Source organism: Oryctolagus cuniculus, chromosome 12, assembly GCF_051225735.1.
Source record: "Oryctolagus cuniculus isolate XC-2025 breed Fujian yellow rabbit chromosome 12, ASM5122573v1, whole genome shotgun sequence".
NCBI classification, from domain to species: domain Eukaryota; kingdom Metazoa; phylum Chordata; class Mammalia; order Lagomorpha; family Leporidae; genus Oryctolagus; species Oryctolagus cuniculus.
The window spans coordinates 51,969,151-51,991,712 of NC_142878.1; the positions used below are offsets into that span (position 1 = coordinate 51,969,151).

At 54.1% G+C, this 22,562-nt stretch overlaps 4 protein-coding genes across 25 annotated transcripts in view; 3 read left to right on the plus strand and 1 right to left on the minus strand.

The window, feature by feature from the left end:
• Positions 1 to 222: 222 nt before the first annotated feature.
• Positions 223 to 1,664, plus strand: CEBPE (CCAAT enhancer binding protein epsilon). Its single transcript, XM_002718077.6, has 2 exons — positions 223 to 738; positions 1,200 to 1,664. The coding sequence occupies exons 1-2, from the start codon at positions 229 to 231 to the stop codon at positions 1,533 to 1,535; spliced, it is 846 nt and encodes a 281-aa protein (XP_002718123.1). The 5' UTR covers positions 223 to 228; the 3' UTR covers positions 1,536 to 1,664.
• A 12,147-nt stretch (positions 1,665 to 13,811) lies between these two features.
• Positions 13,812 to 19,082, plus strand: CIROP (ciliated left-right organizer metallopeptidase). 3 transcript variants are annotated; one of them, XM_089309911.1, is made up of 14 exons: positions 13,812 to 14,219; positions 14,345 to 14,438; positions 14,524 to 14,575; positions 14,841 to 14,984; positions 15,290 to 15,415; positions 15,626 to 15,710; positions 15,846 to 15,991; positions 16,066 to 16,240; positions 16,388 to 16,457; positions 16,533 to 16,629; positions 16,725 to 16,997; positions 17,187 to 17,416; positions 17,593 to 17,772; positions 18,282 to 19,082. In XM_089309911.1, the coding sequence occupies exons 1-14, from the start codon at positions 13,913 to 13,915 to the stop codon at positions 18,499 to 18,501; spliced, it is 2,199 nt and encodes a 732-aa protein (XP_089166037.1). In that variant the 5' UTR covers positions 13,812 to 13,912; the 3' UTR covers positions 18,502 to 19,082. The 3 variants fall into 3 exon arrangements, with proteins under 3 accessions (XP_089166037.1, XP_051678610.2, XP_089166038.1); XM_051822650.3 differs by having other exon boundaries at positions 16,069 to 16,240; XM_089309912.1 differs by lacking the exon at positions 14,841 to 14,984.
• C12H14orf119 (chromosome 12 C14orf119 homolog) lies at positions 19,028 to 21,758 on the minus strand. Its single transcript, XM_002718076.6, has 2 exons — positions 21,657 to 21,758; positions 19,028 to 20,186 (listed from the first exon to the last, which is right to left on the minus strand). The coding sequence occupies exon 2, from the start codon at positions 20,183 to 20,185 to the stop codon at positions 19,757 to 19,759; it is 429 nt and encodes a 142-aa protein (XP_002718122.1). The 5' UTR covers position 20,186; positions 21,657 to 21,758; the 3' UTR covers positions 19,028 to 19,756.
• Positions 21,759 to 21,781: 23 nt separating this feature from the next.
• ACIN1 (apoptotic chromatin condensation inducer 1) overlaps positions 21,782 to 22,562 on the plus strand; it is a 37,322-nt gene continuing 36,541 nt past the window's right edge. For 5 of the 20 annotated variants that reach the window (XR_016217958.1, XR_016217959.1, XR_016217957.1 and 2 more), the window contains exon 1: positions 22,022 to 22,303. Coding sequence is in view for 17 of the 20 variants with exons in the window: in XM_089309896.1 (XP_089166022.1) it covers positions 22,124 to 22,303 (180 nt within the window). In the remaining 3 variants the exon portion in view is untranslated. Of the gene's footprint in view, positions 22,304 to 22,562 lie in introns of all 20 variants that reach the window. The other 15 variants (XM_089309882.1, XM_089309887.1, XM_089309885.1 and 12 more) reach the window with 12 other exon arrangements.

Here is a 22,562-nt window from a genome sequence, read left to right on the forward strand (position 1 = left end):
CCCCAGGGAGAGAGGGGGGGAAAAAGGGAAGAGAAGAGAGGCATCGACTGCAGAGGAAGGAAAAGGAAGCAGAGCAGAGGAGGGAGAAGAGAGGCCACGCGGGAGCCCAGAGAGGACAGCTCTGGGGCAGATCTCGGGCAGGGGGTAGCAGAGGGCAGGCAGGCCAAGCATCCTGAGGGGTGCCCGGGCAGCAGGGCGGGGGCGGGGAGCCCAGGGGGCGGGCCGGCCATGTCCCACGGGACCTACTACGAGTGCGAGCCCCGGGGCGGCCAGCAGCCACTTGAGTTCCCGGGGGGCCGAGCAGGGCCCGGGGAGCTGGGGGACATGTGTGAGCATGAGGCCTCCATCGACCTCTCTGCCTACATTGAGCCCGGGGAGGAGCAGCTGCTCTCCGATCTCTTTGCCATGAAGCCGGCACCTGAGGCCCGGGGCCTTAAGGGACCGGGAAGCCCTGCCTTCCCCCACTACCTGCCGCCCGACCCAAGGCCCTTCGCCTACCCCCCACATACCTTCGGCCCAGACAGGAAGGCGCTGGGACCTGGCATCTACAGCAGCCCAGGGAGCTACGACCCCAGGGCTGTGGCTGTGAAGGAGGAGCCCCGGGGGCCAGAGGGCAGCCGAGGTGGCAGCCGGGGCGGCTACAATCCCCTGCAGTACCAGGTGGCACACTGCGGGCAGACGGCCGTGCACCTGCCCCCGACCCTGGCAGCACCAGGCCAGCCCCTGCGCGTCCTCAAGGTAAGAGCTGCTTCCCTTGGGCTGGGGCGGGGTCCCGGCTGACATTCGAGTCTGTGTTTAGTACTGTTCGCTGAAACTGCCCCACTCCCAAGTCCTCAGTGCTCGCCGCTGGGCCATGACCCTGCTCTCTGCACCCGGACCTTCCATCCTAGTGGCTGCTGATGCCCCCCCCCCCACCATGCCCCCTCCTCTTGCTCTCCAATTCCTACTTCTAGAAGAGGAAATGCCTCTGATCACAGAATGGGAGACAGAGTGCCAGGGGTTTGGGTCACCGACAGAGCACTTGTGTCCCGGGGCCACAGAGTGATGGCTGCTTTGGCCTGGCTCTAAATTCTCTATTCTGTCCATGCCCCAAGGGCTCCCTGGCCACAGTAGGGGGTGGTGGGGTGGGTGATCCCCTGCCCCACCTCCACTCTACCCCCTGGGCTCACCCCTCCAACCCTCTGTGCCTTCCCCTGCAGGCCCCCTTGGCCACCACCGTGCCCCCCTGCAGTCCCCTCCTCAAGGCGCCCTCCCCGGCTGGCCCCTCGCACAAGGGCAAGAAGGCAGTGAACAAGGACAGCTTGGAGTACCGGCTGCGGCGGGAGCGCAACAACATCGCCGTGCGCAAGAGCAGGGACAAGGCCAAGCGGCGCATCCTGGAGACACAGCAGAAAGTACTGGAGTACATGGCGGAGAATGAGCGGCTGCGCAGCCGCGTGGAGCAGCTCACGCAGGAGCTGGACACCCTGCGCAACCTCTTCCGCCAAATCCCCGAGGCCGCCAACCTCATCAAGGGCGTCGGAGGCTGCAGCTGACTGTGGGCACCAGGCAGGGCCCCAGAGCCCGAGTCTGGGACATTGACCATGGACAGACGGCAGAGGGGAGGGAAGGCAGGGCAGGACCCCGCACGGTGATAATGAGACTGCTGAATAAAGCCGTGCTGTGCCCAGAGCCTGGGCCTGTTCTGTGTGGGTGTGCACGTGGGGGGAGGCGTTTGTGTGTGTTTTGCACGTGTGGCACGAGAAGCCTAAAAAGCAGGGAATGAGTGTGGCTGGGTCCTTGTGGCTTCCATGCTGGGATGAGTTTGTGGGAATGCTGACCTGTTGCCCACGGCCCAGGGCAACGCCACTCTACCTCCCCAACGCACACCTTCCTCTTCCTCCCTACTCTATCTTTCCAGAAGCTGAAGGCACCCCCGACTGCACACATACACACACACACACGGGACCTGGAGTAGTCTCTGGGCCCTTTCCTCCCAGAGATCCGTGGCTAATCGAAAGGTCCCAGACCTCACAATCCCGCGCCCAGGCCTGTTGGCAGACCTGTCTCAAAGGGATAGGTCTGTGAGCTCCAGCCCCAGACAACAAGGGGAAAAGCCCGAGGGGACTGCCACATTCACCTCCTCCCCGCGTTCTCCAGCTCCACAGCCTCAGACAACCCCAGAGTACTGCTCCCAGCCACCCACCCACTCCCATGCCTCCTCCTCCCCCTGGCACTCTGGTTCTCTAAAGCTCGGTTGTCCACCTAAGACATCAGCCGGGAGAGGCCTGGAGGGCTGCTCTGGACATGTGAACATGGATAACGAGGGGGAGGATGACAGCACTGTCTTCCCCTCAGGACCACTGCCTAAGAGGCACACCAGTGCAGCACGTAGGAGGCTCGGTCTGCTGCTCACTCGTGGTCTGGCTTTGAGCCACTTACTTCTCTCCGTACCCGTTTCCTCATCTGCAGAATGGGCACAAACTCAGCACCCAGCTGGCCATTCTGTTGTATTCGCAGCACACAGGGCCTGGCATGTGGTAAGCAGGAGGCTTTGCAACGATCTCATTTTGCTAGAGGTGAGGGCTCATCTAAACGGCTCATTTTGCAGACCAGGAGACTGAGGCCTGGGCCGGGGGAGGGAACTCACCCAGAGTCGTGCAACTGTTAGAAGGCAGAACCACAAACAGCACCAGAAGTCACCGCCCGCGAGTCAGCGTGAGCCACCTTGTCCGGGTGAAGCAGGGGAGGGCCAGAGGGGGGAAGAGACAGTGCTCTGGCGCCTGCTCTGTCCCTCCGGAGGCTCAAGGACAGACAGCACAGGGCGGGAGGGCGTGTGAACCCTTCAATACATGATCCTGATTGCCTGACAGTGTCAGAGGCCTGGGGACAGAGCAGGGACTAAAGTCTCCAAGGCCACTGTTGGGGAAGCCAGCACTAGACAGCAGAGTGGCTTCTGAGAGGCAGACAGCCTGGGGTTGGGACCATCCCGAGCCCACCCACCCCCAACTCTCCCCCCACACATACACATCCCCAGGGGCAGGCCCTTCCCACATCTCAGGGGGCCATGGGCACCAGGCTTCCCTCAGCCAGGACTCAGTGTCCCTCCTGCCTTTGCCCCCGTGCCTCCCAGAACCGTATCTCCTGCCTCCATGTCCTGGGCCCCGACCCCGGGTATGGCCTGGGCAGACAGATGTGTTTCTTCTGCAGAGGGCCTGAGGGAGCTGCCCGAGTCGGGAAGGGGGAGGTGCTGGCCTCTGTGGGCGCCTGGGAGAATCCCGCACCTTCCTTCCAGCCCAAGGAGATGGGTTGCATAAGGGGGGTTTGCACAGAACACGGAACACGGCGTGACTCAACCTCCGGATTTCCTCCGCTCAGTCCAAGCCCACTGCCCCCTGGCTGGTTCTCAAAGTTCTGGATGGGGGGACACAGGTTGCTTCAGCATCAACACCAAGCTTGTTCCCACAGCTCTGAACTGTGCTCCTCCCAGCCCCCAGCCCCCACCCACCCAGCAGCAACCAGGGAGGTATAGGTTTTTCTAGTTTTTCTGTTCTTTATTTTTTTTAACATATTTATTTGAAAGGCAGAGAAAAAGAGACAGAAAGAGAACTCTCATCACTTTTTTTTTTTTTTTTTTTTTTTTTTTACAGGCAGAGTGGACAGTGAGAGAGAGAGACAGAGAGAAAGGTCTTCCTTTACCGTTGGTTCACCCTCCAATGGCCGCCGCGGCCGGCGTGCTGCGGCCGGCGCAATGCGCTGATCCAATGGCAGGAGCCAGGTACTTATCCTGGTCTCCCATGGGGTGCAGGACCCAAGTACTTGGGCCATCCTCCACTGCACTCCCTGGCCACAGCAGAGAGCTGGTGTGGAAGAGGGGCAACCGGGACAGAATCCGGCGCCCCGACCGGGACTAGAACCTGGTGTGCTGGCGCCGCAAGGCGGAGGATTAGCCTAGTGAGCTGCTGCGCCAGCCTTTTTTTTTTTTTTTTAAAGGTTTTCTTTTCTTTTCTAAACTTATCTATTTACTTATTTGAAAGCCGGAGAGAGAAAGAGAGAATTTTCCTTCCACTGGTTCACTCTGCAAATGCCCATAACAGCCAGTGTTGGGCTGAGGCAAAGCCCAGAGTCAGATGGGGCTGATGCTGTGGCGTAGCAGGTAAAGTCATCACCTGCAGTGCAGGCATCCCACATGGATGCCAGTTCGAGTCCCACTTGCTCCACTTTTGATCCGGCTCCCTGCTAATGTGCCTGAGAAAGCAGTAGCAGATGGCCCAAGTCCTTGGGCCTCTGCACCTGTGGGGGAGACCCAGGAAAAGCTCCAGGTTCCTGGCTTCGGATTGGCCCAGATCCAGCCATTGCAGCCATTTGAGGAGTAAACCAGTGAATGGAAGACCTCTCTCTCTCTCTCTCTCTGCTTCTGTAAATCTAACTTTCAAATAAATATATAAATCTTTCTTAAAAAAAAAAAAAAAGAGCCAGAAACTCCTTCTGGGTCTCCCATGTGGGTGGTAGGAAGCTTATGCACTTGGGTCCCGCATCCCTGGGTGTATTAGCAGGGAGCTGGATTGGAAGCAGGGGAGCCGGCACTCAGACTGGCTGGCTGAGAAGAGATGCAGACACTCCGAGTGGCGGCTTAACCAGCCGCGCCACAGCACCCGCCCTGGTAGCTGCTTTCTGCCACATCTCCGTCTCCCCAGTGCGATCCCACATGGTATGACGTGGAGCAGCCCAGCACACACCTGTCCCTCTGTCTGAGCATATACGGTCAGAGGGGCACTTCCTGAAGCAGCGTCTCAAGCTGACTTCAACTGCTTTCCACCAAAGAAACTCGTTCTCCGAGTATTTGTGGAGCATCTTTCCTGTGGACAGGTGCTCAGCTGAAGGAGCAAGAAGAGAAAGCCAGTGGCCAGGTGTGCTGAGTATCTCCCTCGGCCCCGGCACATCCTCTCTGCACCCTTCATCTCCCCAGGCAGTCCTCAGACAGCTGCCTCCCCCCAACACCAGCAGGCTTCCAGCTGCGTGGAGGGAGGGGGGACAGGAGAAGGAAGGACGCTTCTCACTGCCCCTCACAGGCTGCCCCAGCCCTGCCCTCACAGCACAGTCCGAGGAGGGCAGTGCCACCCACGGGAGTGCCGGCCCGGCACGTTACCTGAACCCTACGCCTTTACACCTTCACCCATGACTCCCTTTGAGTATGCCCACTGGGAAAACCGAACGCACAAGCAGGTAGGGAGGTGATTTTAGCTGGGGATGAGAAAGTGACACTTAGGTTGAAACCTAAAGACTGTCCAGGAGGCAGATGCGTCGTGGAAGGGAAAGATGAGCAGAGGGGAGAGCAAATGCAGAAGCCCTCAGCGGGTTAGGCGGGTGTCCCGGTGGTCAAGGCAAAGAAAGGAAGCTGTGCGTGGCTGCTGGGAAGAAGGAACAAGCAAGAAAACCAAACAGCGTGCTCCAGCTCAGAGCTGCCCAGTGAGGAGGCGGCGGCGGGAGGAGGAGGAGGAGGAGGAGGAAGGCTTCCTTGCCCTTGCCCCTCCTCTCACCTTCACTGCTTGGCTGAGCTGCCCTCCTAAGGAAAGGAGCCCAGGGAAGGGCAGTTGGCCAGAGCCCCGCCTGGAGAAAGGCAGCTTGAACCCAGCAAACCAAGCACAAGCCATTCCTATCGCTTTGGATGCGCGGCTCAGGCTCAGCCCATTTTTCCGGCCTGAGCAGAACTGACACCCGCAGCAGAGTCCTGGGCTGAGAGAGAGACCCTTGGGCCACAGGGAAGCTGTGAAGGAGAAGGAAGGCTGCGGGGAGATACCACGAAGAGGCCGGGCGGAAGCTGCCCAAGGTGAGTCTGCCAAGGTCAGGCGGCCTTGGCTTGTGAAAGCAGCCCCTCCCCCGCCCGTGCACACCTCCCCCCAGCAGATTGCTACACCCCCGGCCCCATCCCAGTGTTGCAAGATCCCGGCTGGGGTTATGGGTGGAAAGGGGCCTCTTCACCTCCACCCCCCACCCTGCCTCAGGCCGAGGTAAGGACTACAGGATGGAAAGGGCTGCATGGGAGACACCAGGGCTGGCTGAGGGCCTGTGCACCTCGCCTGGGACGCCCTCACCAGCCCCCAGAGACGGAGCCTCCTCTCAGGACTAGCGGGAGCCCACCAGCCTGGACAGGACTCCCGGCTGGCCTTTGTCCACTGCTACCAGCAGGCCCAGCCGGGTCTGAGGACCTCAGTGGCATATGGGAATTTCTCCCTGGCGGGGGGGGGCGTTTTTCCAAGGAAAATGCCTCCCACTTGACTACATCGGCAGTGCTGACTTCAGGGAGCAGTGGAGGGGCCCTGGGACCTGGGAAGGGACGGCTTCCTAACAGGAGACCCTCCCACTGAGCTGGGGCCTCCCACTTCTCTTTGAGAAAGAAGCCCAGCTCAGGTGGGCAGAGCAACCATCGCTCACAGCCTACAAAGCTCAACCTCCCCTGAGGGCCCAAACTGTCCAGCCCCTGTTGCCACCCACACCTAGCGCTGTCACCCCTGGCCAGGCCATCCAGCCCTGCTGCAATCGGGACGGTTTGCAAAACGCCTGCTGGCTCCCGCTTTGTCACCATCTGAGGTTAGGACTGCACTCAGGAGATAAGCCCAGGCCCCACGCGCCAGACAAGCGCTCAAGACAGCTGGCCTGCTGCAATCGGGACGGTTTGCAAAACCCCTGCGAGCGCCAGCTCTGTCACCATCTGAGGTTAGGGCTGCACCCCAAGATAAAAGCTTAGCCCTACCCTCTGGCCCTGCCTTCAAACCTCACACGCAGCAGGGTCCCAAGAAATAGAGCTCCTGGAAGCTCCACCAGGGGGCTGAAGCCCAACCTCACAGGTCTGGAAGGGTTACTGGAGTCCAGTGTAGGACTAACTCATGCCCCGGTCCTCCCTCTGTCCCTAGCCTCCCCTTGGCTTCTGGCCATCTGCCTTCCTCTGCTGCTCTGCTGTATCCTCATCCTTGCTCACTCCCACCTCCCTCCTGCTGCCTCCTCCCCACATCCAACCCATACACTCACTCACTCATTCACACAAACAGCACTTATTAATTCATTCCTGCTCTAGGCCAGGCACTTGCTAGAGGAGCCACAGGATAAATACAGAGAAGGGTCCCTGCCTTTGTGTGGCTCACAGATTAGCGAAGGGGACAGATAAACAAGGACCACAGAGAGATATTCTGAATGATGAGCAGTGTTCTGCGGCAAAAGTAGAGGGCTGAGTGGTGAGAGATATTAACAAGGGCACCTGATTTAAATGTGAGGCCCAGGAAAGACTTCTTAGAGGGAGTAACACGTAAGCAGATATCTAAAAGGTAAGTTTGGGGTGGGTGACTAGGCTGCCTGCCTCCCATATCCGAGTGCCTGGGTTTGAATCCAGGCTTTGCTTCTAATTCCAGCATCTTTTAATGTGTACCTGGGAGGTAGCAGGGGGTGAATCAAGTGACTGAGTTCCCACCATCCCTGTGGGAGACCTGGACTGAGTTCCTGGCTCCCAACATTGACGTGGTCAAGGCCTAGCTGTTGTGGGCATTTTGGGAGTGAACCAGCATATGGGAAGTCTCTCTGTGTGCCTATCAACTAAATAAATATAAAAAAAAAATTTTAAAGACCCTTGGAAAATAAATAAATAATAACAGCTGGGGGCCAGGCGCCAGTGTTGTGGTATAGTAGGCTAAGCCTCTGCCTGTGGTGCTGGCATCCCATATGGGTCCAGTTCATGTCCTGGCTGCTCCTCTTTAGATCCACCTCTCTGCTTATGGCCTGGGAAAGCAGTAGAAGATGGCCCAAATGCTTGGGCCCCTGCACCCACATGGGACACCCAAAAGCAGCTCCTGGCTCTTGGCTTTGGATTGGTCTAGCTCCAGCCACTGCAGCCATTTGGGGAGTGAATCAGCAGATGGAATACCTGTTTCTTCCTCTCTGTCTGTAGCTCTGCCTCTCAAATAAAATCTTAAAAAAATAAAAGTAGAGGGTCAGCATTTAGTTCAGCTGGTTAAGCTGCTGCCTGTGACATTGGCATCCTATATGAGCACCGATTCCAGTCCTGAATGCTCCAGTTCTGATCAGCTCCCTGATAATGAGCCTGAGAAAGCAGCAGCAGATGACCCAAGTGCTTGCTCCCCCGTCACCCATGCGTGAGACCCAGATGAAGTTCCACGCTCCTGGCCTTGATCTGGTCCAGCCCTGAATGTTGCGGCCATTTGGGAGAGTGAACCAGCAGATGGATGACCTTTCTCTCTTTCTCTGTCTCTTCCCTCTGTAACTCTGCCTTTCAAATAAATTGGGAGGGGGAACATGAGTAGGAACTTCTCTAGCAAAAACCAGGGGTTCCCAGCAGAGAGAGAAGTTCATGTACAAGTGCCCCAGAAGACCCTCCCCACACCCTGGCAGAAGGCTGGGGGTGGGGCATCCTAGCCTGAGAGCGGGAACAGATGCTTGGGATGAGACAGAGGAGGCTAAGGCCTCATCTCCTGCAGGTGGGATTCAGAGAATCAGAGGAAACTGACTTTTCAAGGGAAGGGCACTTCCTCTCTTTGAAGGAGAAAGAGAAGAGAGGGCAAAGGGCACAAACACAGCTCGGTTTGCAGCAGGTGTTTCACGGCTTCCACTGTCATCATGAAAGAAGAGGGAACTCAAAGGGGAGGCTGCAGATCTGGAGGTGTGAGTTCCTAGCTGCTGAGGGCAGAAGGCGGAGCTGGCTGATGAGATTCCAGCTGGGGTGTGCTGATGTTGATGACAGTCTTGGAGTGACAACAGTCTGTCCTTGGGGTAGACTTCTGCCAGGGGCCCTTGGCTGTGTGGGACCAAGAGCAGAGCAGAGCAGACACATGTTGGGTGCATCCAGGACTGGGGCTTGGCCAGGGAGGTGGGATAGAAAGGGCTCACAGGAGAGGAGAAGGCAGAGGGAGGGAACAGATGGACAGGCAAGGTCAGGGGGTCCTTCATGAGCTTGACAAACAGTTGCAAGGAGCCAATTTGAGCCAATGAGCTGCGAGGAGAGGAGATGGTATCAGAGTGGGATGCGCAGTCTGTTATTTCACAAGTGCTGCCGTTGTCAGCGACAGTAAGGCCCTGGGTGTGAGCCTGGGAGTGGCTTGCAGGAGAAAAATGCTAGAGATGAATGAGTGATGGACTTGAAGGGTCCAGAGTGCTGGATGGAACATCCACGTGGATGATGGTGCTGCCGGGCGAGACCGCTCTGCTCGCCCTACCCACTGCTCACCACCATTTCTGACCTCCACACCCTCCATCGCCCCTTCCTCCCCAGCCACTCTAACTCTTACTCTTTCAGGCAAATCCATATGCTCTCCTTCCCCCACTCTCTCCTCTTCCCCCCGCCCTCGCTCCTCAACCTCCTGTTCCTGCTCCTTCTCTTCCTCTCACCACCACTTTCTATCCCCTCCACCCACGCACTGCAGAAGTCTGTGCCCAGGACCCCCTCGACAGGGCTTCCAAACTCACGCTGCCATCTGCCACCCATGCACGCTGTTGCACTTCACTACACCTCACCTGTAAAACTGGGATAATAATATCCGCCTAATGAAGTTGCCAAAAGAGGGGCCAGCATTCAAATGTAGCAAGTTAAGCAGCTGCCACTGCCTGTGACGCCAGCAGCCCATATCAGAATACCAGTTCAGTTTGTGTCCCATCTGCTCCACTTCTCATACAGCTCCCAGCTAATGTACCTGGAAAAGCAGCAGCAGACAGCCCATAGTGCTTGGGCCCCTGCCACCCATGTGGGAGACCTGGATGGAGTTCTTGGCTCCTGGCTTCGGCTTGGCCCACACCTGGCTGTTGCAGTCATTTGGGGAGTGAAACAGCAGATGGAAGATCTCTCTCTCTCTCTCTCAGATTTTCAAACAAATAAATAAGGCAGGAAAGGGGTATTCTAGCAGAAGCAGCACAAAGTGTGTTTTTAGGCATCTTCTCCATCTGGGTTGGGCTACCAGCAGGTACTCAACAAACACAAAGGTACTTCAAAAATATACAGAAAAATGGAATTAAAAGATACTTATTTTGGTGCTAATATATCTTGAAATCCTTTTTTTTTTTTTTTTTTTTTGACAGGCAGAGTGGACAGTGAGAGAGAGAGACAGAGAGAAAGGTCTTCCTTTTGCCATTGGTTCACCCTCCAATGGCCGCTGTGCGGCGCACCGCGCTGATCCGATGGCAGGAGCCAGGAGCCAGGTGCTTTTCCTGGTCTCCCATGGGGTGCAGGGCCCAAGCACCTGGGCCATCCTCCACTGCACTCCCTGGCCACAGCAGAGAGCTGGCCTGGAAGAGGGGCAACCGGGACAGAATCCGGCGCCCCAACTGGGACTAGAACCCGGTGTGCCGGCGCCGCTAGGCAGAGGATTAGCCTAGTGAGCCGCGGCGCCGGCCCTCATTTTTTTTTTTTAAATTTATTCACTTGAATGGCAGAGCTGGCGGGGGCGGTGGGGGAGACACAGAGATCTTTCATTTGCTGGTTCACTCCCCCAAAGGCCTAAATAGCCAGGTCTAAGCCAGGCCAAAGTCAAGAGCCAGAAGCTTCCTCCAGGTCTCCCATATGAGTGGCAGGGGCCCAACCACTTGAGCCACCCTTCACTGCCCTCCCAGGCCATCAGCAGGAAGCTGGCTTGGAACTGGAATAGCTGGGACACAAACCAGCACCCACATGGGATGCTTGTGTTGCAGGCGGCAGCCTAACCCACTGTGCCACAATGCTGGTCCCTGTATTTTTCATGAACTTTTTAAAGATCCCTCAAAAATATCGCTTTTACTTTTTCTTGGCATCAAAAGAAATTTGCCTTTTAATTCCATTTTCCACAAGCTTTCAGAAATACATCCTTGTGAGGTGGCTGACTGACACTTCTATGAGAGGCTGTTGTTTAGGGCTGTGAGGCTGCACAGTAGCTGCTTAGAGGGGTGTGGGGGAGAGGGGAAAGTGTCCTTGTGATTCTTTTGCTAGAATGTATGAATTGCAGCTCAATCCCTGGGTCCAGTAGGTGTAGGTTAAGCTGCCACCTGCCACCCATGCTGGAGCACCAGTTCAAGTCCCAGATGCTCTGCTTCTGATCCAGCTCCCTGCTAAAGCACCTGGGAAGGCAGTGGGAGAAGGTGTTTGCAGCCCTGTCACTCATGTGGGAGATCCAGATGAGATTCTAGCTACACCCCAAACCAGCCCCAGTCCTTGTGGCCGCTTAGGGAGTGGATCAGCAGATGGCAGATCTCTCTGTCTGCTTTTCTGTCGGTCCACTTTTCAAATAAATGTCTTTAAAAAAAAAAAAAAAAAAGGCGGCCGGCGCCGCGGCTCACTAGGCTAATCCTCCGCCTTGCGGCGCCGGCACACCGGGTTCTAGTCCCGGTCAGGGCGCTGGATTTTGTCCCGGTTGCCCCTCTTCCAGGCCAGCTCTCTGCTGTGGCCAGGGAGTGCAGTGGAGGATGGCCCAAGTGCTTGGGCCCTGCACCCCATGGGAGACCAGGAAAAGCACCTGGCTCCTGGCTTCAGATCAGCGCGGTGTGCCGGCCGCAGCAGCCATTGGAGGGTGAACCAACGGTAAAGGAAAACCTTTCTCTCTGTCTCTCTCTCTCACTGTCTACTCTGCCTGTCCAAAAAAAAAAAAAAAAAAAAAAAAAGGCATTCACCCTCTCTTACTATGACCACAAGGGAGCAGCAAAGCATTACCCACGGCTGCAGACCCAGACCATAAAATCCTACAGCAAACAGACCTGGCATTCATTGCACAAATCCTAACCTGGACAGTTTTCTCCACCAGGAATGGAGTGGCGGGTGGGGAAGGGGACAGGGTGGGGGAGAGTAGGCTTCAGACACTTAGAGAAAAGATTGTTTGTCTTAGAACAAAGAATTCTCTAAAGATTATACACATCAATAAAAGAAGTACTCTGAGTTGAAAATGTACATATAGTATGTATTCTTTGCTTGCCTTAGAATTTTTTAAAAGATTTATTTATTTGAAAGGCAGAGTTAGGTGGAGGCAGAGAGAGAGAGAGAGAGAGAGAAAGGTCTTCCATTCGCTGTTTCACTCCCCCAATGGCTGCAATGCCTGGAGCTGGGCTGATCTGAAGCCTCCTCTGGGTCTCCCACCCAGGTGCAGGGGCCCAAGGACTTGGGCCATCTTCTACTGCTTTCCCAGGCCACAGCAGAGAGCTGGATCCAAAGTGCAGCCGCCAAGACGAGAATCAGCACCCTGTGGGATGCCAGCACCGCAAGTGGCAGCTTAACTTGCAACACCACAATGCTGGCCCCTTGACTTAGCATTTACCATGAACCAGTCACTGTTCTCCATGCCTTACGAATACTCACTTCTTTTAACGATACTCTAAGTACAACCGTTCCCATTTCACATATGGGAAAACTGAGGTACTTGGCCAAAGTAACATAGCAGAATGTAGCAGTGGGGGTTTGGCTCCAGATTTTGGGTGCCTGACTCACAGCCAGTATTCCCAGCCACAGTTGTGGTTCTAAAATCCAGTGTCAGTCGGCACCGAGGCTCAATAGGCTAATCCTCCACCTGCGGCACCAGCACACAAGGTTCTAGTCCTGGTCGGGGTGCCGGATTCTGTCTCAGTTGCCCATCTTCCAGGCCAGCTCTCTGCTGTGGCCCAGGAGTGCAGTGGAGGATGGCCCAGGTCCTCTGGCCCTGCACCCGCATGGGAGACCAGGAGAAGAACCTGGCTCCTGGCTTCGGATCGGCGTGGTGCACTGGCCGCAGTGTGCCAGCCGTGGCAGCCACTGGAGGGTGAACCAACGGTAAAGGAAGACCTTTCTGTCTCTCACTGTCCACTCTGCCTGTCAAAAAAAAAAAAAAAAAAAAAAAAAGGATAGAAAAGAAAAAAAAAAAAAAATCCAGTCCCAGTCTCCCTGGGAAGTCAGCAGGCCTTATCTAAACTCTAGTCCTTATCTGTCATGATGAGCTTTGTTGCTGTAGGACACAGCCCTTTACCCCTCCCCTCCCCCCACTTCTTCAAAAGTTCAGTAAAGGACAAGGCTCTGCGCCTTCATCCACACACCAAACAGTAGGCCCAACGGCTGTGCTGAGTGCTGTGAACACAAACACCGGACAAGAAGCCTGGCTTACTTCAAAGGAGCTTGGGTGTGCAAGAACCACCACCGGGCCAACAATTACAAGGGAAGTGTTCTGGTGGAAGGCCCCTCTGGCAGATGTGGAATTTGGGCTGGAGGTGCTAAAGGAAGGCTTCCTACGGTAATTACAGGAAAGGTAGGGATTAGCCAGGCGGGCAGGAGGAGGGGCAGCCGAGCAGGGAAACAGGATGTGAAAGCACAGCCTGAGCAAGGACAACAGAGCCTTCCAAGAGCTCCCTAAGAGCATCCACTTTAAGAGTTTATTTTCCTTATCCGCTAAAGCTTTATAACCTCGCCCAGCAGCGGGAGGTGTCAATCAGCTAGTGCCTCCTAACAGCCCCGCTCAGATCTAGGAGGGGCCCGCAGGTCTAGCCGCTTAGTGAGGGGTCACCGGTTCTGACGCTGGGTCCAGGGAGGGGCGGAGTCTGGTTTGCCCATCTCCACTCAGTGAAGGCAAAGATGCCCACACACACCCCGTCCCTTATGTGGACACAGTTTACCTTTGGTTGACTGCTTGGCCTTTATAGCTCTGAGAAGGTTCCAAGGATTGCTCCAGTGGGAAAGACTGGGCAATTCAGATGAAGGACGGAGAGGGTTAGGAGAGGGTTCCTGCACACACTGGGCAGGCTCCTCCTGGGAAAAATCCGTGGAGGCCTCACCCTTGAGCCCCACCCCCCAGCCCTCTGCCTGCGGCTCAGTGATTTGGTCAACAACACTCTAATCCTGACAAAAACAAGCAAGCGCTGAGGGGAGAGATAGTAGAGTTTGAAAGCCAGAAAGAAGGGACGTGGAGGAGAGGACAGGCAGAAGGCAGACCACGGGAAAAACAGCAGGCAGATGCCGCCGCTGCCGCTGCTGCTGCTGCTGCTCGGGACTGCCACGAGCAGGTGCCTCCACGATGAGACCCAGACATCTGTGAGCCTGCTCAGGCTCCCTTCCTCCCAGCCTTCTTCAAACTTCCGCCCTTCCTCCCTCTCTCTCCCTGGCTCCCGTGATCCTCAACCTCTCCGAATCCAAACCTACTATTTAGGAGCTCCTACATCAGATGGAGCTTGGGATCCTGAAGGGGATGGGGCCAGGTGGAGATTGCGAGCCCTGGACGCAGTGCAAGAGGCCAGTCAACGCATCCAGGGTGTGCTTGCAGGTGCGTGGGGGAAGAGGAGTCAGGGAGGGCTGAGAGCTGAGAGAGGTCAGGTGGGGAAGGTGAACACAGGTGAAGAACAGCAACTCGAAGATCTCCAGGTAAAACTGACCTCTCGTCTTGTTAAGTCGCTCCAGTGCAAGGACCTCTGCTTCTGAGTCGAAACCCAGAACACTACTGCCTTGCTGTCTGGGGAGACCCAGGTACCCCAAACTACCACAGGTAAGTTCATGTCACTGAGTGGGTGCACTTCTGAACTGATGCCCACAATGGCTCCAGCCCAACCACCAGGCTTCATTCTCGGCAGGTGCAGCCTCTTGAACCCAGGGTACAAAGGAGAGACTTGCCTGGGGGCAAAGGTGAGAGCTGCTCTCAGTCCTAGGGATCTAAGACCACCCCCATCAGAACTACTAGCCGTGCTTCTAACTGTGGATTCCACCACCCTGACACTTATTAAATCAGACCTGGCGGGGGGGGGGGGGGGCAGCGCAGGGCTTTGTGTTCTAGCCATTGCCTAGATGACATTAAGACAGATCCAGGATCCTCTCTCTTACTCCTAGTACCCAGTTTCCCACAGTCCCAGCCCATTTGCTAAGCTGGGTACTACACTGCACTCCCTGCCAGATTCCTGACGCTCACCTCCGTGGTTATGCCTTGTGGCCGGAGCAGGGTCCCCCACATGTGGTGCAGCCAGATGGGCCTGGGGTCCAAAACACTGATTTTCTCTTGTATGTGCGGGTTGCCCACACTTCCAAGTGCCACCAAGAGGTAAGGCTCAAATCAGATTCTTTTTCTCTGCCCTGCCCTCTTAATCTTAAATCTTAGGAGAGGTAGGGAACATAATATATATATTTATATATATAAATAGTATATATATGTATATATCATATACATATATATCATATACATATATATAGGCTTATTTGGGGGTAACAAGTCATGCTGATAAAGTTAGGTGGAGTGGGTGGAGTCTAAACCCCCCCAAGCCACTTCTTGGTATTTTCAGGAAGATTCCTTCTGTGTAAACCCACTTTCCTCCTCTCCACCCCATCCTTGCCCTTGACCATCCACAGCCCTCTATCATAGCCTACGCTGCCTACTGCCAGCTGGACCCAGAAGACAGGCCCGTTGCTGGTACCATTGTCTACTGTGCTCACCACCTCACCAGCCCAAGCCTCAGCCACAGTGACATCGTCATGGTGACTTCTGCATGATGAACAGGGAGAGAAGCAAAAAGGAGGGTGGATGGGGGCAGATCACCCAACTTTCTATGAGGCAGAAGAACCCTGAGACTGGAACAGGTGTCCCAAACTCTAGAGGGGCTGATTGGGCAGAAGGGCTACAATGGTTGGTCAATGCCACTACCAATCTAGCCCCTCCCCCCAGACTCAACTGTCATTTATCTTTAGGCTACACTACATGAACTGCTCCACGCCTTGGGCTTCTCTGGAAAGCTCTTCAAGAAATGGCGAGACTGTCCCTTGGGACTCAATGGTAACTGGGAGGACCGAGGGAGGGGCCTTTCCAAAGTCAACCTGAGGGACTCCACATGCCAGACCTCCTTGCTCCCAATGCCGCCTGGCTTCCTAATTCTCTCCTCGTGTTGCCTTCTTCCCTGTGTGCATTCAGTTACAGAGAACTGTTCCACAAGGCAACAAGTGACAAGGCGGGATGAGTGGGGACAGTTGCTTCTCATCACCCCAGCTGTGAGCCACAGTCTGGCCAAACACTTGGGAGTGCCAGGGATTTCTCCAGGTGTTCCCTTGGAAGAAGAGGTGAGAATGAGACCACTAGGGGGTGATGGAAGAGAGCCACGAGGTAGGGACCAGGCTAACTGTCCCCTCCCCAGCAGGGCCCTTTGTCCTCACACTGGGAGGCCAGACTACTCCAGGGCTCTATAATGGCTGCCACCTTTGATGGTGCCCAGCGCACTCGACTTGACCCCATCACTCTCGCTGCCTTCAAAGACTCAGGCTGGTACCAGGTCAACCACAGTGCTGCAGAGGAGCTATTGTGGGGCCAAGGTGAGAAACAGAACTTTAGAGGGGCCCTCGTGATCCAAGTCAGCACTGGGGCAAGTGGGAAGAGGGGTTGGAAGGGATCAGCTGCCACTGAAGTGTAACTGAGTCTGGGGCTCCATTTGTTGAGGGCTCTTTCCCTCTTTCAAGCAGGAGCTGGCCTGGAATTTGGCCTAGTGACCACCTGTGGGACTGGCTCCTCAGACTTCTTCTGCACTGGCAGGTTTGTGTGCTGAGTGGTTGGGGACTGTGCAGCTGTCTGTGAGCCCAGTGTCACTCTGCCTTCCCTGCCACACAGTGGGCTGGGCTGCCACTACCTGCACCTGGACAAGGGACGTTGCTCCTCGGACCCCATGCTGGAAGGCTGCCAGATGTACAAGCCCTTAGCCAACAGCGTGAGTAGGCTAGAGAGAAAATGAAACTGAATGGACCTGGGAGTCAAGTTCTAGGCCATTTAGACAAACACTGTCACCTTGTGCCCTGCCCTTAGAGTGAATGCTGGAAGGAGGAAAATGGATTCCCAACTGGGGTGGAGAATCCCCATGGGGAGATCTACCATTCTGAGAGCCGCTGCTTCCTTGCCAACCTCACTTCACAACTGCCCCCTGAGGGCAAGCGCAGGCAGCCCTCCCAGATCTCCTACCCCAGGGAAGTGGCGCTTGCTGGCCGCTGCTACTTACATCAGTGCACAGAGAGGGGAGCGTACAATGTGCAGGTTCAGGGATCACCTTGGGTCCCCTGCCTTCCAGGAAAGGCTATTCAGGTAAGTACTACAAGGGGAGTAACTGTGGCACATGGGCAAAAAGGTTGGGAAATGCTTGAATGGCTGTCCAGCATGCTTTTTCTTTTTCTTTACTAAGCACCCACTGAGTCTAGGACTGTGGTATAGAATGTACATTTTTCCTTGTAATTGAAGCTGTCTACCCTGTCCCTGCCACATATTTCCTTGTAGATACCTGGGTACCATGGTCTTCTCTTCTGTCCCCGGGGTCGGCTGTGTCGCACTAACAGAAGTACCAATGCTGTTACTTCCCCACCTGTGAGACTTTCCACCCAAGACCTGCTATTCCAACTGTCTTTTGGATTAGCAGGGCCCCCAGGCCACTCCCTGGGGAAGGAAGAGCGAGAACAGCTGGCTGAGACAGTACTGCAGGCTCTGGTGAGCAGAGGTGGCACTGGCAGGTAAAGGGACAGTTCAGGCTGAGTATTTATACAGGGGGCCACGGAGAAGGTTTAAGTCCTGACTTCAGAACTCTCCTTTGGAGACTGTTCATCCCACTCTCTTAAGCCCGCACCTGCTTCAACAGACACTCTTCTGGGAGCTATACCTCCACTAACAGATCCAAACATTCCTTTAGGTGCCATTTCCACAGCCCATCAATTACCACCAGCCTGGTGTTCACAGTGCGCATGTGGAAGCCCCCTGGCTGCCAAGGGCCTTCGGCTGATGTGCTGCACAGAGACCTGACCCTGTCTCTCCAAAAGAAGCCTCTAGAAGTCTATCATGGAGGAACTAGCTTTACCACACAGTGCAGCAAGTAAGATAACATTCCAGGTCGTTTTCTTCCAAATCACTCTATTCCAGATGTTTGGAACCGCACTTAATAAGCACACTCCTGTGTCTATTGTCCTAGTGAGGACTATGTATTTCAGAAAAGTTCCCAAACTAACACGATCATCCCAAGGCCGTCACTACTCGACAGTCTCCCAGTACACCCTTAGTGGAGTTTCCTGTCCTTAGGACATGGGGTTCCCAGGCCTCTTCTTTTGGAGGTACTACCCAGGGATCGTGTTTAGCTACACACCACAGTCTCTTTCCTTAAACCACTTACCTCACTGCCAAGTAGTCAGGTCTCCTTCTAACAATTTTAAGTTGCTTGGAAGACTTGGATCTTGGTCTTATTCCTACTTTCTGGTTCTATATCCCTTCTTACTGATTTCCTGTTTGGCGCAATGCTTAGTCTGTGGGTCCTACGTATAAAGATAGTTTGTCACTCCCTTAGCCTAGGTAGCATTCCAGGCCAAATATTACCTTCTCTGTTCACAGGTTGCCGGTTACCTCAGATCATTACTTCTCCATGACCCATCTGTATCTGTTCACGGGACTCTGCTCAACACTGCTAATTCTAGGGGGGGTACTAGGAACTATGGCTTACCAGAAACGAGCTTCTCTTCAGGTGGGACCATCTACCCCTAGCCGCCCACAAGAGCTCTGCGGTACAAGGAGCCCAGCTGAAGAAATAAGGGAAGTGGTTCCTGAAGCATGACAAGGAATAGTGTGGAGGGTTATTTCTTGGAAGACAACTTTCTTTCAACAGAAGGTGCATCTCCTGGGTACACTTAAGTTCACTTTTATTGGAATGCCTCTTTTCTTTTTTTTTTTTTTTTTTTTTTTTGACAGGCAGAGTGGACAGTGAGAGAGAGAGACAGAGAGAAAGGTCTTCCTTTGCCGCTGGTTCACCCTCCAATGGCCGCCGCTGCAGCCGGCGCACCGCGCTGATCCTGGCAGGAGCCAGGAGCCAGGTGCTTTTCCTGGTCTCCCATGGGGTGCAGGGCCCAAGCACCTGGGCCATCCTCCACTGCACTCCCTGGCCATAGCAGAGAGCTGGCCTGGAAGAGGGGCAACCGGGACAGAATCCGGCGCCCCAACCGGGACTAGAACCCGGTGTGCCGGCGCCGCAAGGTGGAGGATTAGCCTATTGAGCCACGGTGCCGGCTCTGGAATGCCTCTTTTCAAAGATATCTTTATTACTATGTCTTCCAACAACAACAACACAAAAAGTTGGAGTCTTATGGCTGTAAAGATCTTTTTATTTTGTTACAAAAAAATAAACTCTTCACTCTAAAGAGTGTCAATCTTTATATTGTTGTACAGCAAACTTACAGAATAGGAACACCTGCTACCAGCTCCAAGGATACCATCTATGCTTTAGAAAAAGGTCATTATTATTTGGATATAAATACACACAGTATAGAGGACGAGGTGATTGTCCCCTATGTTGATCTCTCCATAATGTTATTAAGTCATCATTGAGAAAGCTAGTAGCTAGGATGTCATACAACTATCCTAGAATCTTGTAAGGGTGGTAAAACGAGCCATCTAAATCCAGCTAGACCACAAAAATACTTGAGTGACCCTGTATTAGCCTCTCCTCTTCCTGGGGAAGGCAGGTTTTACTTAGCCCTTTTCCAGGGGCTAGCTAAAGTAGGCTTTGAGTTGTAACACATAGATTCCTTTCAGTTTTAGTTGCAAAAGAAACCATCAAATTCTTGAGGGTTTGACATCTCTTGGGAAGAAGCAAACCATGAAGACAGACATGATCTGGATTTGCTTAGATGGATACAATTATACTCGGAGTCCAGCTGCCCCGTCCCTGTTGAAGTAACCAGGCCTGTGTTGAAAGGTGCAGTCAGCTTGTTGGGTTACTGTCTCCAGCCCTTTAAGTGGTGTACTTGAATTCTCACTGTAGTCATAGCCTCGGCTCCATTAGCTGTGGTTATCTTCTTTGATCTGAATGCCCATCAGTCCTTCCCAGCGGTAGCAGCCACTGCTTGGTAGAACTTTGCCACAAAGTCTGGCTCGCTGATCTCCAGCTGCCTGACAAATTCGTTGCGTTCCTGCTCAGCCCAGCCTCGGAACCACTGATCCCAAAGACGCAGCTGGCACTCAAAGATACAAGGCGGTCGGTTTGCACCAGAAACACTAAGCTGCTCCAGACCATCGAGCAATGGCTGTAATTTTCCTGGTACTGCCTTAGCTACAAGGTCCTGCAGGAAACGCTCACGCTGGGGACCTGACCAACTGGCAAACCAGTGAAGAATACACTTCATCTCCTGGGAAGTGATGTAAGACATTGGGGGAGGGGAAGAGCCTGTAATGTCATCTGGTACTGAGGGCAAGGGAGACGGGAAGGATAGTGGCATCGAAGAGGAGGGTGATTCCAGTGGCATCCTGAAACATAAAAGTACTATTATACTCTCTCTAGACAAAGCAACCAGACCACAACTTCCCAGCAATGAGGAACCTTATCAATCAGCAGTTAGAGAAAATTACTTTTAGTCAATTTAATTTACAAGAAAACTAAGTCTTTTATTTACATTATTATCTGAAAACCTTAGAGAAGTTACCAAGAGTATCCTCATATTTACCAGCCTTCCACTCTTCTTCAAACCCATGACCTTTCCCAACCACTGCCTCCCTCCCTGTTTCTTTTAAAGAATCTAGAAATAACCAACATATTTTTTGCTTATTCTTTCCCTCCTACTTCTATGTTCCAGGTTGGGTAAAGAAAACAAAAAGCAAGCAAACAAGTAATGCTGCTCCAATACATCTCTAAAATGAAAAAGTACATACTTCTTAATTTAGTACATGAAGCTAGCTCGGGGCTAGATCCTAATCATTCCAGAGCTATGAACAATCACACACACAAAATCATCATATATAACAAAAGAGCCTTCTTTGCAAAGCATGCACAGCTGCTAAAATATGTCAGAAAAACTTCGTAACATCCGTTACCTCCTCATACTTTGTGTAATTACAGCACCAGGAAAAAGTGTAAGAGCAGACCAAGGGTCTTGCCCCACTTAACAAAAAAAGAAAACCATGAGAAAGGAGAAGCCGAGTGTTTAGTCAAGACCCTGAAAATACAGTCCTGCTGGTTTGTTGGCTTAGAGATCTAACAGGCAAGAACACACCAAAAAGTCCATGGAAAATGAAACTAAAAGGTAAGTTTATTTTCGCGCGCGCAAAAAAAAAAATCTGGAATCTATGCATAGGAGTATTGTTGTATGACAATTCATATCCTATAAACAATTTTCCTTAATGTTTAGTGTGATACCTTTGATGCCTAGACTTTTTTTGCATCATAAGAGCAACTGAGAAGTCAGCCAATCTTAGTTTTCAGTCCCAGCTTGACTCTTACCAGTGAAAACCTTCAACTGTTTGTCTATTGAAAATCTTACTGTTTGTATTTCTTCTGCTACAAGCTGGAAAGTTTGCAGTGGCAGAGAAAGGAACCTCTACGTAATTCACATCAATTCCAACGCCAAAACAATTCCGGGCGTTTGCCTTTATCCCAGTGGCCCCACAAGTAGTTCCTCCGAAAACAACTTTTTATTATCATTCCGGGAAAGGGAGAACATTTCATGAGTCTGGCCACACGGCTTCCACGGCAAGCTCAAGTTCAGTCTCAGGAGGAATCCGTTCAGAGTCTGGGTCGAAAGACACAATACTGTCTTGAGGCCACGGGAGCCCGCGATTCCGATGCCCCAAAACAGTAACGTACCCTTTCGCCAGAGTGGCAGGGACTCAGGGGGTTGGGGGCGGCAGCCGCTTCCGTAAAGAAGCGAGGCTTTTCCCACTAAAATTGCCCGCAAACACGCAGTCTAACCCGGCCGAGAGAGAGACCTCTGCCTAGCTTACCTCCTGTTTCCTTGCAAAGGCTCCCCGGAGATAGTCACACGAGTCCTTAGACGCTGGCTACCGCCGCGGCTTCCATGTTTCCTGAAAATCCTGAATAGGGCCAGCCGGGCAGCCCACGCACTTCCGGTACGGGACCAACCCCAAACACCCAAGCGCCTCAGCGCCCCGGCTCCAGGTCCGGAGATAGCCGAGTATCTCCGATTACGGTTATGCTAGCGTCGAGGGCTTCCGAATACATTCGATTGAAAGCTTCGGCAAGACGGAGATAACCGAGCCTGAAAGCAAGCCGAGGGAGGGGTAGCGGCAGGACTAACGGAAAGAACCAATTGGCGGCGATGTGAAGGCGGAAACACCCGAGCAGTTCCGGAAAGACTCGGGGAGTTCTGAGTGGTAATCGAGGCGTAGACTATGGTAATGGGCGGGGCCAGGTCGGTACGTTCGAAGGGCGTTGGCGGAAATTACCGAAGATGCCCGAAGCCGTCGGGACGGACCCGAGTACCTCACGCAAGATGGCGGAGCTGGAGGAGGTGACTCTGGACGGGAAGCCTCTTCAGGCGCTGCGGGTGACCGACCTGAAGGCCGCACTGGAGCAGCGAGGCCTAGCCAAGAGCGGGCAGAAGAGTGCCCTGGTCAAGCGGCTCAAAGGGGTGAGGAGTCGGTGATCCCGGGGTGTCGGAGGGGAGCGGACCCGGTAGAGACGAGTCTCTGCCGCGGCGCAGGCGCAGTGTCCGGGCTCGGCGCGAGCTCTCAGGCCGCCAGCGCGAGCTTCCAACCCCGCGCGCACGGTGGTTGGTGAGGCTCGAGCTGGAACGGAGATCGCGCCCGTTCCCGCCTTAACGGCAGCAGCGCGAGCCCAAAATGGGAGGGTGCGCGCTACTCTCCCGGAGTGTCTTAAGCTCCTTCCTC

Bases quoted from the DNA above. Each gene is read 5' to 3' on its own strand.
- CEBPE (XM_002718077.6), top strand. From the start codon at position 229: ATGTCCCACGGGACCTACTACGAGTGCGAGCCCCGGGGCGGCCAGCAG. The intron at 739-1,199 runs GTAAGAGCTGCT...CTTCCCCTGCAG, and splicing joins AGCCCCTGCGCGTCCTCAAG to GCCCCCTTGGCCACCACCGT.
- CIROP (XM_089309911.1), top strand. From the start codon at position 13,913: ATGCCGCCGCTGCCGCTGCTGCTGCTGCTGCTCGGGACTGCCACGAGC. The intron at 14,439-14,523 runs GTAAGTTCATGT...CATTCTCGGCAG, and splicing joins GGTACCCCAAACTACCACAG to GTGCAGCCTCTTGAACCCAG. The intron at 17,773-18,281 runs GTAAGATAACAT...CTCTGTTCACAG, and splicing joins TTTACCACACAGTGCAGCAA to GTTGCCGGTTACCTCAGATC.
- C12H14orf119 (XM_002718076.6), bottom strand. From the start codon at position 20,185: ATGCCACTGGAATCACCCTCCTCTTCGATGCCACTATCCTTCCCGTCT.